This window comes from Cervus canadensis, chromosome 10 (genome assembly GCF_019320065.1).
Source record: "Cervus canadensis isolate Bull #8, Minnesota chromosome 10, ASM1932006v1, whole genome shotgun sequence".
Lineage (NCBI taxonomy): Eukaryota > Metazoa > Chordata > Mammalia > Artiodactyla > Cervidae > Cervus > Cervus canadensis.
The window spans coordinates 64,911,888-64,924,776 of record NC_057395.1 but is presented as its reverse complement, the minus strand read 5'-3'; the positions used below and the strand labels follow the sequence as shown (position 1 = coordinate 64,924,776).

The following is a 12,889-nucleotide window of genomic DNA, read 5'->3' as shown; positions in this document are numbered from 1 at the left end:
CAAATTTTAAAAAAGGGGGGCTACAAATTAACTTATTTAAGAAACAGAAGTAGAATCATAGATATAGAAAACAAACTTATGGTATCAGAGGGTGAAAGGGAAGAGGGATAAATTGGAAAATTGGGATTGACATATAGACACTATATAAAATAGATAACTATTAAGAACCTACTGAGGGAATTCTACTCAATACTCTGTAATGACCTTTATGGGAAAAAGAGTGGAGATATATATATGTGTGTGTGTCTGTACAACTGATTGACTTTGTTGTACACCTGAAACTAACACAACACTATAGATCAACTATTCTCCAATAAAAAAAAATTTTTTTAAATATTATTCTGACAGAAGTGGTCAGGTAGATTGAAATCAGAACTGCAGGCCTGGTGTTTTAGCTAAAAAGCACTGCCTTCATCCACGTGGGAGTGGTTACAGGAATATGTAGAAATATGGCTATAGGGATGGAGAGTCAGAATCTGTGCAAAGCAGGAAGGGGCTATCACTGTGATAGATCAGACATGGGAAGTAAATAGAGGAGAGAAATCATAAATCATCTCTCTGACAAGCCTGGGGAAGGATGCCGTCCTCAGCAATTACAGGCAGGGGAGTCCTGTCCTTTACATGGGAGGATGATGTGCTCACCTTTTAACACCCAAATGCCAGGTTGTCCCTGTGACCTTAGTGATGATGCCCTTGAGAAAAGTAGATCTGAGTGAGTAGAGGCCTGTCAGCCTGAAGGCCAAGTCTGATGCTTTGTCCCTTCCAGACTGTGAACCATACAAATAAGTAAGCTCCATGAGGAAATCAGAAAGAACAAGTAGTCCATCTGCAAGATCTGACCAGAGTTGAAAAGTGAGACAAGAAAAGAGAAAGCAAAAACTCAGAAAAAGGCATGTTTGTTGAGCACTGCCTCCTGGGCACCGTCCTAAGTTCTAAATGAGATCTTTTGGGTGGCAGGCAAGAGAAACCTAAAAGGGGAGATCTATTCTCCCTATTCTAGGGAACATTGGGTGTTCCCTAGAATCCTGTGATAGGAAGAGCATCTTGCTCCAGAAAGGAAATGAAACCACACACACACACACACACACACACACACACACACAATTTCCGCATGCCCAGTGAGAACATTCCACCTCTTTCCTCCTTTCTGTGTATTTCCATCTCCCTCCCTCTCCCTCCTCCTCCCCTTTCCTCTCCCCCCTCTCACCTCTGTTCTGCCAAAATTTGCTCATTTGGTTACCCTATCCATAGGGCAGTGCTCCCAAATTTTAAGTTTTCTCCTTTTCATAGACCAGCCAGACAGAGATGGAGGCTCCTTGTCTCAGTTTAGCATTCCTAAGAGAGAGAATCTAGTGAGTTGACTTTGTGATGTGTACTCCTAGACAGATGAGTTGTGGTTAGTGGAACAAAATGACTTAGCAGAAACATGGCTATGTGCGGACTTCCCTGGTGGTCCAGTGGCTAAGACTCCATGCTCCCAATGCAAGGGACAGAGTTCAATCCCTGGTCAAGGAACTAGATCCCACATGTCACAACTAAGGATCCTGCATGCTGCAACTAAAGATCTTGCATGACACAATGAAGATCGAAAATCATGCTTGTGGCAGCTAAGACCTGGCCCAGCCGGATAAATAAATATTAAAGAAACGTGGCTGTGGAACACCCGCTGTTGATGGCCTAAGGCAGTTGCCAGAGAGGCTGGGTAGATGGTCCTGTAAGGAGGCCTCTACAACAGTTTACATCTGCTCTTCAGCTCAACCCCTTGAGATAGAGCTCATCTTCTCCATCCGGATAAGGAACCTCAGGCACAGGGAAGTTCAATATGACACACAGGGTCACAGAGAGCGAGAGAGTCAGAACCAGTGCTCAAACCCAGGTGTATCCAGCTCCAGAGCCTCTTTTTTCCTATCACTCTGCAGGTTTATTCCGTAGTGCAAAGCTGCTTTCCCTCTGCCAGTTTGGAATCTGTAAGGTTATTTGTTTTCCAGGACAAGCAACTTAGAATAAGACTAAGCTCTAGAGAAGAGATGGCTGGTTTAGTAGCAAGAAGAGTTAAGAAGCCTAAACTGGAAATAATCACTAGTCATGAAAATAATGACTAACAGACACTATCTCACAGTTACTGAGGGCTACTGAGTATTATGGGCTTCCCAGTTGGCTCACTGGGTAAAGAATCCACCTGCAACGCAGGAGATGTGAGTTTGATCCCAGGGTTGGGAAGATCCCCTGGAGGAGGGCATGGCAACCCACTCCAGTGTTCTTGCTTGGAAAATCTCATGGACAGAGAACCCTGATGGGCTACATACAGTCCACAGGGTTGCAAAAAGTTGGACACGACTGAAGCGACTGAGCACACATGCATTGAGTATTATGAATTAGCTCATTTAATTATCACAACCAACTTATGAAGGTAAATAGTACTGTTATCTTGTTTTACAGATAAGGAAACTGAGGTACAGGCAGGTATCTGCTCAAACAGCTAGTAAGAGGCAGAGCCAGGCCTCAGAGACTAAACTCCTAGCCTGGCCACAGTCCTGCTGCCAGCCCGGCGGAACCCAGGAGCAGGCCCACCAGAGGACCTGCCATGGTTATTCCAGGCCGTTCACGTCTCCTGCCATCTGGCTTAATGGCTCGGCCCATTCTCGACTCTCTAAAGTTCTTTCCCTCTCACTGCAGACGCTGGTGGAGGAGGAGCCCCTGCAGTCTCTCTTCAGCCCTGTGCTCCAGGAGGTCTTTATCACCATCACTGACTTCAGGTGAGACCCGCATGCCCCCTATGCGTGCATCCTGCTTCCTCATTCAGGGCCACTGCCAGAGCCCACAGACATGCTTCCTATTTTTGATTCCTGAAAACTATTTAGAAAGAGAAGGGAAAGTCAGACCCATGTTTCTGTGTAAGAAGTTGACTTTCATGTGTGCTCCCATCTGTATCTCAAAGACCTACTAGAACCTCTGTGGAGCTCAGTTGTGTCCAGAGTATATTCAGTGTAAAGGTATTCCTGTATATGCTTCATGACAGCAGAAGTCCATGGCCTGAGACATTGGGAAGGGCTGTCTGCTATTTACCTCTCTTAGAGATTAGTAAGGCACATTAACTGATTAAAGGTCCCAAGAAGTCCTGTAGTTAAAAGGTTTTTAAACTTGGGTCCTCTCAGCAGTCCCCAAACTCAAAACCAAAAAATAGCAAGCATTCAGCACAATACACTTTGGAAAATTGTGGTTTGCTGTATCAGACTCTAGCTGGCTTCCTTCTGTGGTTGAACTGGAGAAAAGCCTGAGGAGTCACTCTTGTGGATTGGGGGGGAAAGGAAGGGACCAGATTGGAGGCTCTGAGCCTGAAACTCCTCCTCTTAACCTTTGCAAGGTTTGTCCAGACAGACTGACAAGTGTGCCATTGGTCTCCTCCATTAGAATGATATACCAAACAAACAGTCTCTCCTTCCCTTTGGGGTCACTTGGATTCCTGCTTATCAACATCAAATCAGATTCTTCCCAGCTAGCTATTCCCAAACTGTCTTTTCTTAGTTACCAAGATGTCTACTTGCTGTTTGGTTCTGAAGATCGAGCTGACCTGTTCAGTCTTGTCACCAAAAGTGTAATCGCTCTGCCCTCTACCCATCCGCAGGAAATCATGCCAGGCGGATCCTACAATTCAGAGGTAACTCACACCTTGCCAGAGTAACTCGCCAGCCACAGGGTCAGCTGATCTTGGCTTTTTGAAAGTACATTCGATTTTTTGGAACTCACCAAAAACCATTTAAGCGAAGTCTGGTGAATAAAACAGGTGGCTCAGTTGGCAAAGAATCTGCTTACCAATGCAGGAGATGAATAAAATAGGTTGTTAAATAGTTTTTTTTTATTTTTAATCCCACTTTATTTTGTCTTCTTCCCTTCATTCCTTCTTTTCCTGCTTTTGGCTTTACAATAAGACAGGAACATTCATATGCCTAGTTTTTCAATAACACCTTATGGGAAAGCTAAATGAACTTGTTGGCCAGCCCTATGCATCAGGTGGCCAGAGAGAGGCTTCCTGATGAGGTGACAGTTGCAGAGAGGGCGTGTGAACACCTTGGAAGAAAAGCTTTCAAGCAGAGAAAAGAGGAAGGGAAGGGCCAAGGCTGGATTTCCTTCTGCAGCTGGTGAACTGGAAGGTGAAGCAGTTGCCAAAGGGGACTTTGTTCTCCTGGGTTTCAAGGTATCGGAAAGATTCACAAGTCAAGTTTTAAAAGTATGTTGATAACCCATAAGTAACTCTCACATGTAGTGAGAATCAGTTACCTGGGTTCCCGGTAAGGCTGAGATATCCATTTGAAATGAAAATTTATTGTTTCACCTCAAATCACATACTGCCTGCTAGTGCTTTACCCAAAGGTCCTTCACCTTTGAGTAAGGTCTAAGATAACCAGGAGAGCCTTGAAGTGTACAGTGTGGGAGAACTTCCCGTGGGGTCCTCACTAACCCTGTGCCTTTGCAGTGTCTCTACAGGCAGACATTTCAGGCGTTCGTTGAGATGCTCCAGAGTTTGGTGATAAAAGACCGACATTTGGAAAATCTTGACATCATTTTTAAGGTAAACAGGGTATCAGGAGAGAATGGGTAACTATTCCTATTAACTGGTGAAAGTGGAAGAAAAAAATATGGAAGGGTTAAGTTTTAGGCAGCAACATAATAGGCGAGGATGGGCTTCCCTGGTGGCTCAGACGGTAAAGAATCTGCCTGCAATTCAAGAGACACAGGTTTGATCTCTGGGTCAGGAAGATCCCCTGGAGTAGAAAATGGCAACCCACTCCAGTATTCTTACCTGGAAAATTCTATGGACAGAAGAGCCTGGTGGGCTACAGTCCACGGGGTCGCAAAGAGTCAGACGCGACTAAGGGACTAACACTTTCACTTTCACTTTTTGTAATAGGTGAGTATCAGCTCTGCGTGTTGAGTCAGACTTGGGTTCAAATTCTGACTCTCTGCCATTCATTGGTTAAATACATTCAGCAAGGAATTTAATCTCACAGTCTTCACATTTTAAAAATACTTATCTAGGGAGGGAGGTAGGAGTGGGGATCGAGATGGGGAACACATGTAAATCCATGGCTGATTCATGTCAATGTATGGCAAAAACCACTACAATAGTATAAAGTAATTAGCCTCCAACTAATAAAAATAAATGAAAAAAAAATGCTTATCTATTTATTTATGGCTGCACTAGGTCTTTGTTCTTCAAAAGCACAGGCTGTTTCCAGTTGTGGTGAGTGGGCCTGCTCTGCGGGGCACGGGCTGCTCATTGAGGTGGCTTCTCTTGTTGCGAAGCACAGGATCTAGGCGCATGGACTCAATAGTGGCACACGGGCCTAGTTGCCTCAAGGCATGTCAGATCTTCCGGGACCAGAGATCAAACCTGTGTCCCCTGTGTTGGCAGGCGGGTTTTTAACCACTGGACCACAAAAGAAGTCTGTCTTCTCACCTTTAAATGGAGATAATAATTGCTATGAGTATTGAATAAATGCTCTTCAAAAATGGTTTAAATGCTTGCTATAATTATTCCTTAAATTATTTCTGCTCATTACTATAGAAGGGCTTCAATCAGTGATCAAGAGAACAGAGTCAGCCTCGTGAAGGAGTAAATAGGCAGCTGCCTACCAGGCAAGGTTGTTCATAGCCACCTGCCATCACCTGTACCCGTTCCAGTGCCATTCCACCAATAGGGTGTTACTCATTGGAGTGCATTCACTGCAGTTCAAGCATCTTACTCTCTTTCTCCTTTTTTAGATGCAACCATTCTAGAAAGGGATAACCCTTTAAATTATTATTAATCACTTGCACCTTTATACAGATGAATACTAATCTTTGCCACGACAGACCTTAATGTTATTTTTCATGCTTGTGCTCAGTCGTGTCCAACTCTTTGTGACTCTATGGACCGTAGCCTGCCAGGCTTCTCTGTCCATGGGATTTTTCCAGCAAGAATACTGGAGTGAGTTGCCATCGCCTCCTCCAGGGGATCTTCCCAACCCAGGGCTTGACCCAGTCCCCTACATCTCCAGCATTGGCAGGCGGGTTCTTTAGCACTGAGCCACCAGGGAAGCCAGACATTATTTCTCATCCCTCTTCTATTTATACATCAACACTCCAGCGACATTGGGTTTCTCTCATTTACCTGGTTTGCCTTGATCCTTCCTGCCTTCCTAGCTTAATTCAAGCCATTTCTTCTACCTGAAATGCCACACTTTTTGTGAAGCTCCTCCTCCATGAATCCTTCCCTGACTGTTTCAGGCAGATACAATTTCTCATTCTCAGTTCAGTTCAGTTGCTCAATCGTGTCCGACTCTTTGCGACCCCATGGACTGCAGCACGCCAGGCCTCCCTGTCTATCGCCAATTCCTGGAGCTTACTCAAACTCAAGTCCATTGAATCCGTGATGCCATCCAACCATCTCATCCGCTGTCATCCCCTTCTCCTCCTGCCTTCAATCTTTCCCAGCATCAGGGTCTTTTCAAATGAGTCAGTTCTTCGAGTCAGGTGCCCAAAGTATTGGAGTTTCACCTTTAGCATCAGTACTTCCAATAAACGCTCAGGACTAATCTCCTTTAGGATGGATTGGTTGGATCTCCTTGCAGTCCAAAGGACTCTCCAGAATCTTCTCCAACACCACAGTTCAAAAGCATCAGTTCTTCAGCGCTCAGCCTTCTTTATAGTCCAACTCTCACATCCATACGTGACCACTGGAAAAACCACAGCTTTGACAAGACAGATCTTTGTTGCCAAAGTAATGTCTCTGCTTTTTAATATGCTGTCTAGGTTGGTCATAACTTTCCAAGGAGCAAGCATCTTTTAATTTCATGGCTGATAGTCACCATCTGCAGTAATTTTGGAGCTCAAAAAATAAGGTCTGTCACTGTTTCCCTATCTATTTGCTATGAAGTGATGGTACCAGATACCATGATCTTAGTTTTCTGAATGTTGAGTTTTAAGCCAGCTTTTTCACTCTCTCCTTTCACTTTCATCAAGAGGCTCTTTAGTTCTTCTTCACTTTCTGCCAAAAGGTGGTGTCATCTGCATATATGAGGTTATTGATATTTCTCCTGGCAATCTTGATTCCAGCTTGTGCTTCATTCAACCCAGAGTTTCTCATGATGTACTCTACAAATAAGTTAAATAAGCAGAGTGACAATATATAGCCTTGATGTACTCCTTTCCCTATTTAGAACCAGTCTGTTGTTCCATGTCCAGTTCTAACTGTTGCTTCCTGACCTGCATACAGATTTCTCAAGAGGCAGGTCAGGTGGTCTGGTATTCCCATCTCTTGAAGAATTTTCCAGTTTGTTGTGGTCCACACAGTCAAAGGCTTTGGCATAGTCAATAAAGCAGAAGTAGATGTTTTTCTGGAACTCTCTTGCTTTTTCGATGATCCAGCAGATGTTGGCAATTTGATCTCTGGTTCCTCTGCCTTTTCTAAATCCAAAACATCTGGATTTTCTAAAATTCCAGAACATCTGGAATTTCACAGTTCACGTACTGTTGAAGCCTGGCTTGGATAATGTTGAACATTACTCTTTGCTAGCATGTGAGTTGAGTGCAACTGTATGGTAGTTTGAGCATTCTTTGGCATTGCCTTTCCTTGGGGTTAGAATGAAAACTGGCCTTTTCCAGTCCTGTGGCCACTGCTAAGTTTTCCACATTTGTTGGCATATTCAGTGCAGCACTTTCACAGCATCATCTTTTAGGTTTTGAAATAGCTCAACTGGAATTCCTTCACCTCTACTAGCTTTGTTCATAGTGATGCTTCCTAAGGCCCACTTGACTTCACATTCCAGGATGTCTGGCTCTAGGTTGGTGATTCAGGCAGATGCAATTTCCCATCCTCAAAGCTCCTTCATAGCACATCATCGATTTTCTCTCTTTCCTAAATAGATTTCATAAGGCTAAAAACATACAGAAGTAGGGAATAAAAATAATTGAAGAAAGTTGGATGAAGAGAAAATAAAGTGTAGAATATAAGCACCAATAGAAGCTGGACCATCTGACTCCTAGATCTTTGTGGTTGTTTGTCATCCCACTACTTTCATTTGCAACCAGAACTGGTTTGTCATTTAAGAAAATGTTTTCAGATGTGGTAGTGATATGTGGCAGACTTCCCAGAAGGCACAGTGGTAGGCCAGTGCAAGAGAGACAGGAGATGCAAGTTCAGTCCATGGATTGTGACAATCTCATAGAGCAGGAAATGGCAATCCACTCCAGTATTCTTGTCTGGAAAATTCCATGACCAGAGGAGTCTGGCAGGCCACAGTCCATGGATTTGCACAGAGTTGGACGTGACTTAGCGACTGAGCGTGCATGCACAGAGTTACATGTGGGACTTTTCCCTCCACACTTCTTCCAAAAGAGCATGGCGTTATCACAGATCTTCCTGATAAACCATTTTTTTTAATGTAAAAAGTTAGTTTCAAGTTTTCCATTTGTACTCTGTAAAAGCAAACTGAACGCCTCCTATTATGTATAAATATCTTAAGTGCAAAGATTTTCTAGGATTATAATAGAAAACCAGTTCTATCAGAAAGTCTTTGAGTACCTATTAGAGAAATTAAACAATGTTGATAAAATATGAGCTCGTGACTTTTGGATTATTTTCCTAGATCAAGCTGCTTAACCATTTATTTTTCACAGCACATGGACCCCTGGCTACAGTCAGACAAAGACCATGAACGGGAACGGGCCACAACTAGCATGACTCAAGTTCTGAAGTGTTTATTCAAACATCTAAGCCTGCAAGTAAGTTGACCTCCAGTTGAAGATGAAGGATCCCGAGCTATCCTTTCAACTGCCCAGTTCCCCTCCTGTTTATCGCTCCCCAGACTGCTGACTTCTTGGTGCTCATGTAATAACATTTGGCATTATTCACTTATCTGCTCCTCTCCCCTAAGTAAGCAGCTTGAGGTCAGGTACTGTGTTTAGTAATCTTGCATCCCCAAGGGGATGCACAAGAGTTTGACGCAGTAAAGTGTAGCAGGCAAATATAAGTATCTAAGTCAATTTAAATATCTCCGGGCATCTCAGAGAAAATGGTTCTACAATACCTCTTTTTAAATCCTCTCATCTCCCTTTTGCACTCTCACTTTCCAGCTGTTCTGAATTCTCTCCCGTAATTCCTAAAAAGAATTCCCCAAACCCAGATCCTCTTTCCTGATCTGTTCCTTTTTGTCATCTACAAAATCTCTTTCTTCTTTCCTCAGTAGATCTTCTCCACACTGGAGTCTCTTATGTTCTCCATCCACCATTTCTCCAAACTGCATAGTAAGGCCCAGGAATTGGAAGAGAAGTTGGGGGAGAGTAGGAATAGTAGGTCTTTATGAGAATTCCTTAGAGAATTTACCACTGATGTGAATATTCTAACAGTCAAAAGGACAGCATGCCACTACCTTTCTTATTTCTCCCTTTGAAAACACATCCAAACTTGCCACCTCCTTACTGAAGCTCAGCCCCTCAAACAATGCTACTTCCCTTGTCCTCTGTTTAGTCGATGAGAGCACATGACTTCTAGCCATCACTGACTACCTTATTATTCTGTGCTCACTTGCTACCTTATTGTTGACCACAATGCATGCCTCTTCCTCAAACTCTAATTTTGGCTGCAGACTAAAGACAAGAGTTTCAAATGACTTCTTCCTATACATAATCTCCCTCTAGGCTCAGCAGAACCTCCTCAGCATTTTCTTCCTGGCAAGAATTGCCAATGTAAGGGTGCTTAACTTAGGTGCCCGAGGGATCTGTGAACATCCGGAAAGTTCTATGCAGAATTTTGTGTGGTGCAGTCTTCTGGATTTTTCTGAGGAAGGTTCACTGTTTGTGTCCCCAGTGCCAGTCCAAGTGCCTTATCCATAAGTGCAGTAGTCATAACCAGTAACTGGCACATAATGGATACTCAGTGTTTGTTGATTGAATGAATGAACATATTATCAGAGAATGAAAGATCTTACACAGTTTGCATATGTGTTTCTCTGTTACGTGTTCATAGGTTGTAGAAGCTGTTGTTTCCACTATCTCAATATATTTTTCTGAAAAGCCACAGTGGAAATTTCTTTCTGCCTCAATCTTAGAAACAGTCGTGCTGCCTCTGTATGGCTGTTTGCTTCTCACTTCATGGACAGTGTGAATCGTATTAGGTGCATTCCTCTGCGTGAACCCTGAGAAAGTTTGAAGCCTAGTTCTGTGGCCTAGTTTGAGCAAAAGATGATCATGCATTCTGCATGCTAACAAAATCCTTAACTTCATTTATCTTTTCTGCCTTCATTTTTTTTTTATTGGTCCCACTTGATTCACTATTGATTTTAAATTGTATTTCTTTTTCTGGTAGATTTTGACCAGCTACTTGACTTTTTTTCCATAATATGGTAAAATATCTATAAATAAAATTTTAAAATATTGTCAGTTGGTATATCTCAACTTTGTATCCGACTTTATCACTTAGCAAACTAGCACATATTCATGAAAAAAGGGAAAAGTGAAAGTCAGTCACTCAGTTGTGTCTGACTGTGATCCCATGGAGTGCAGACTGCCATGCTTCTCCGTCCATGGAATTCTCCAAGCAAGAGTGCTGGAAAGGGATGCCATTTCCTTCTCCAGAGGATCTGCCTGCCCTAGGGATTGAACCCAGGGATTGAATCTTCATTGAATCTTCATTGCAGGAAGATTCTTTACCATTTGAACCACCAGGGCTAATTTATTCCCAACTTATTATAAATTCTTGGGATACTTGTTTCCTAATGGTTGTACTCATAGTTCCTGTTGTTGTTCAGTTACTCTGTTGTGTCTGTCTCTTTGCGACCCCATGAACTATAGCACGCCAGGCTTCCCTGTCCTTCCCCCTCTCCCAGAGCTTGATCAAACGCATGTCCAATGAGTAGGTGATGCCATCCAACCATCTTGTCCTCTGTCATCCCCTTCTTCTTCTGCCTTAAGTCTTTCCTAGCATCAGAGTCTTTTGTAATAAGTCAGCTCTTCACATCAGGTAGCCAAAGTATTGGAGTTTCAGCTTCACCATCAGTCCTTCCAATGAATATTTAGGACTGATTTCCTTTAGTATTGACTGGTCTGATCTCCTTGCTGTCCAGGGGACTCTCAAGAGTCTTCTTCAACACCACAGTGCAAAAGCATCAATCTTTCAGTGCTCAGCCTTCTTTATGGTCTAACTCTTACATCCGTACATGACTACTGGAAAAACCATAGCTTTGACTAGACAGACCTTTGTTGGCAAAGTAATGTCTCTGTTTTTTAATATGCTGTCTAGGTTGGTCATAACTTTTCTTTCAAGGAGCAAGCATTTTTTAATTTCACAGCTGCAGTCACCATCTGCAGTGACTTTGGAGTCAAGGAAAGTAAAGCCTATCACTGTTTCCATTGTTTCCCTATCTATTTGCCATGAAGTGATGGTACCAGATACCATGATTTTCATTTTTTGAATGTTAAGTTTCAAGCCAGCTTTTCACTCTATTCTTTCACTGTCATCAAGAGGCTCTTTAGTTCCTCTTTGCTTTCTGCCATAAGGGTGGTGTCATCAGCACATCTGAGGTTATTGATATTTCTCCTGGCAATATTGATTCTAGCTTGTGCTTCATCCAGCCAGGCATTTCACATGATGTATTCTGCATATAAGTTAAATAAGCAAAGTGACAATTTACAGCCTTGATGTACTCCTTTCCCTATTTAGAACCAGTCTGTTGTTCCATGTCCAGTTCTAACTGTTGCTTCCTGACCTGCATACAGATTTCTCAAGAGGCAGGTCAGGTGGTCTGGTATTCCCATCTCTTGAAGAATTTTCCATGTTGTGGTCCACACAGTCAAAGGCTTTGGCATAGTCAATAAAGCAGAAGTAGATGTTTTTCTGGAACTCTCTTGCTTTTTCGATGATCCAGCAGATGTTGGCAATTTGATCTCTGGTTCCTCTGCCTTTTCTAAATCCAGCTTGAACATCTGGAATTTCTCAGTTCACATACTGTTGAAGCCTGGCTTGGATAATGTTGAACATTGCTCTTTGCTAGCATGTGAGATGAATGCAACCGTATGGTAGTTTGAGCATTTTTGGCATTGCCTTTCTTTGGGATTGGAATGAAAACTGACCTTTTCCAGTCCAGTGGCCACTGCCGAGTTTCCAAATTTGCTGGCATATTGAGTGTAGCACTTTCACAGCAGCATCTTTTAGGTTTTGAAATAGCTCAACTGGAATTCCTTCACCTCTACTAGCTTTGTTCATAGTGATGCTTCCTAAGGCCCACTTGACTTCATATTCCAGGATGTCTGGCTCTTGGTGAGTGATCACACCATCCTGATTATCTGGTTCGTGAAGATCTTTTTTGTATAGTTCTTCTGTATATTCTTGCCACCTCTTCTTAATATCTTCTGCTTCTGTTAGGTCCATACCATTTCTGTCCTTTATTGTGCCCATCTTTGCATGAAGTGTTCCCTTGGTATCTCTAATTTTCTTGAAGAGATCTCTAGTCTTTCCCATTCTATTGTTTTCCTCTATTTCTTTGCATTGATCACCGAGGAAGGCTTTCTTATCTCTCCTTGCTATTCTTTGGAACTCAGCATTCAGATGAGTATATCTTTCCTTTTTTCCTTTGCCTTTTCACGGCTATTTGTAAGGCCTCCTCAGACAACCATTTTGCCTTTTTGCTTTTCTTTTTCTTGGGGGTGGTTTTGATCACCGCCTCCTCTATGTTGTTATAAATCTCCATCCATATTTCTTCATGCACTCTATCAGATCTAATCCCTTTAATCTATTTGTCACTTCCACTGTATAATTGTAAGGCATTTGATTTAGGTCATACCTGAAATGGCCTAGTCATTTTCCCTACTTTCTTCAATTTAAGTCTGAATTTGGCAATAAGGAGTTCCTGAT

At 42.7% G+C, this 12,889-nt stretch overlaps 1 protein-coding gene across 1 annotated transcript in view; it reads left to right on the top strand.

Moving 5' to 3' along the window:
• Window positions 1-12,889, top strand: part of MROH8 (maestro heat like repeat family member 8) — a 55,644-nt gene that overhangs the window by 15,256 nt on the left and 27,499 nt on the right. Inside the window, exons 5-8 of the mRNA XM_043479157.1 lie at window positions 2,677-2,756; window positions 3,526-3,658; window positions 4,475-4,570; window positions 8,659-8,763. Of these exons, the coding sequence (XP_043335092.1) occupies window positions 2,677-2,756; window positions 3,526-3,658; window positions 4,475-4,570; window positions 8,659-8,763 (414 nt within the window). The remainder of the gene's footprint in view (window positions 1-2,676; window positions 2,757-3,525; window positions 3,659-4,474; window positions 4,571-8,658; window positions 8,764-12,889) is intronic.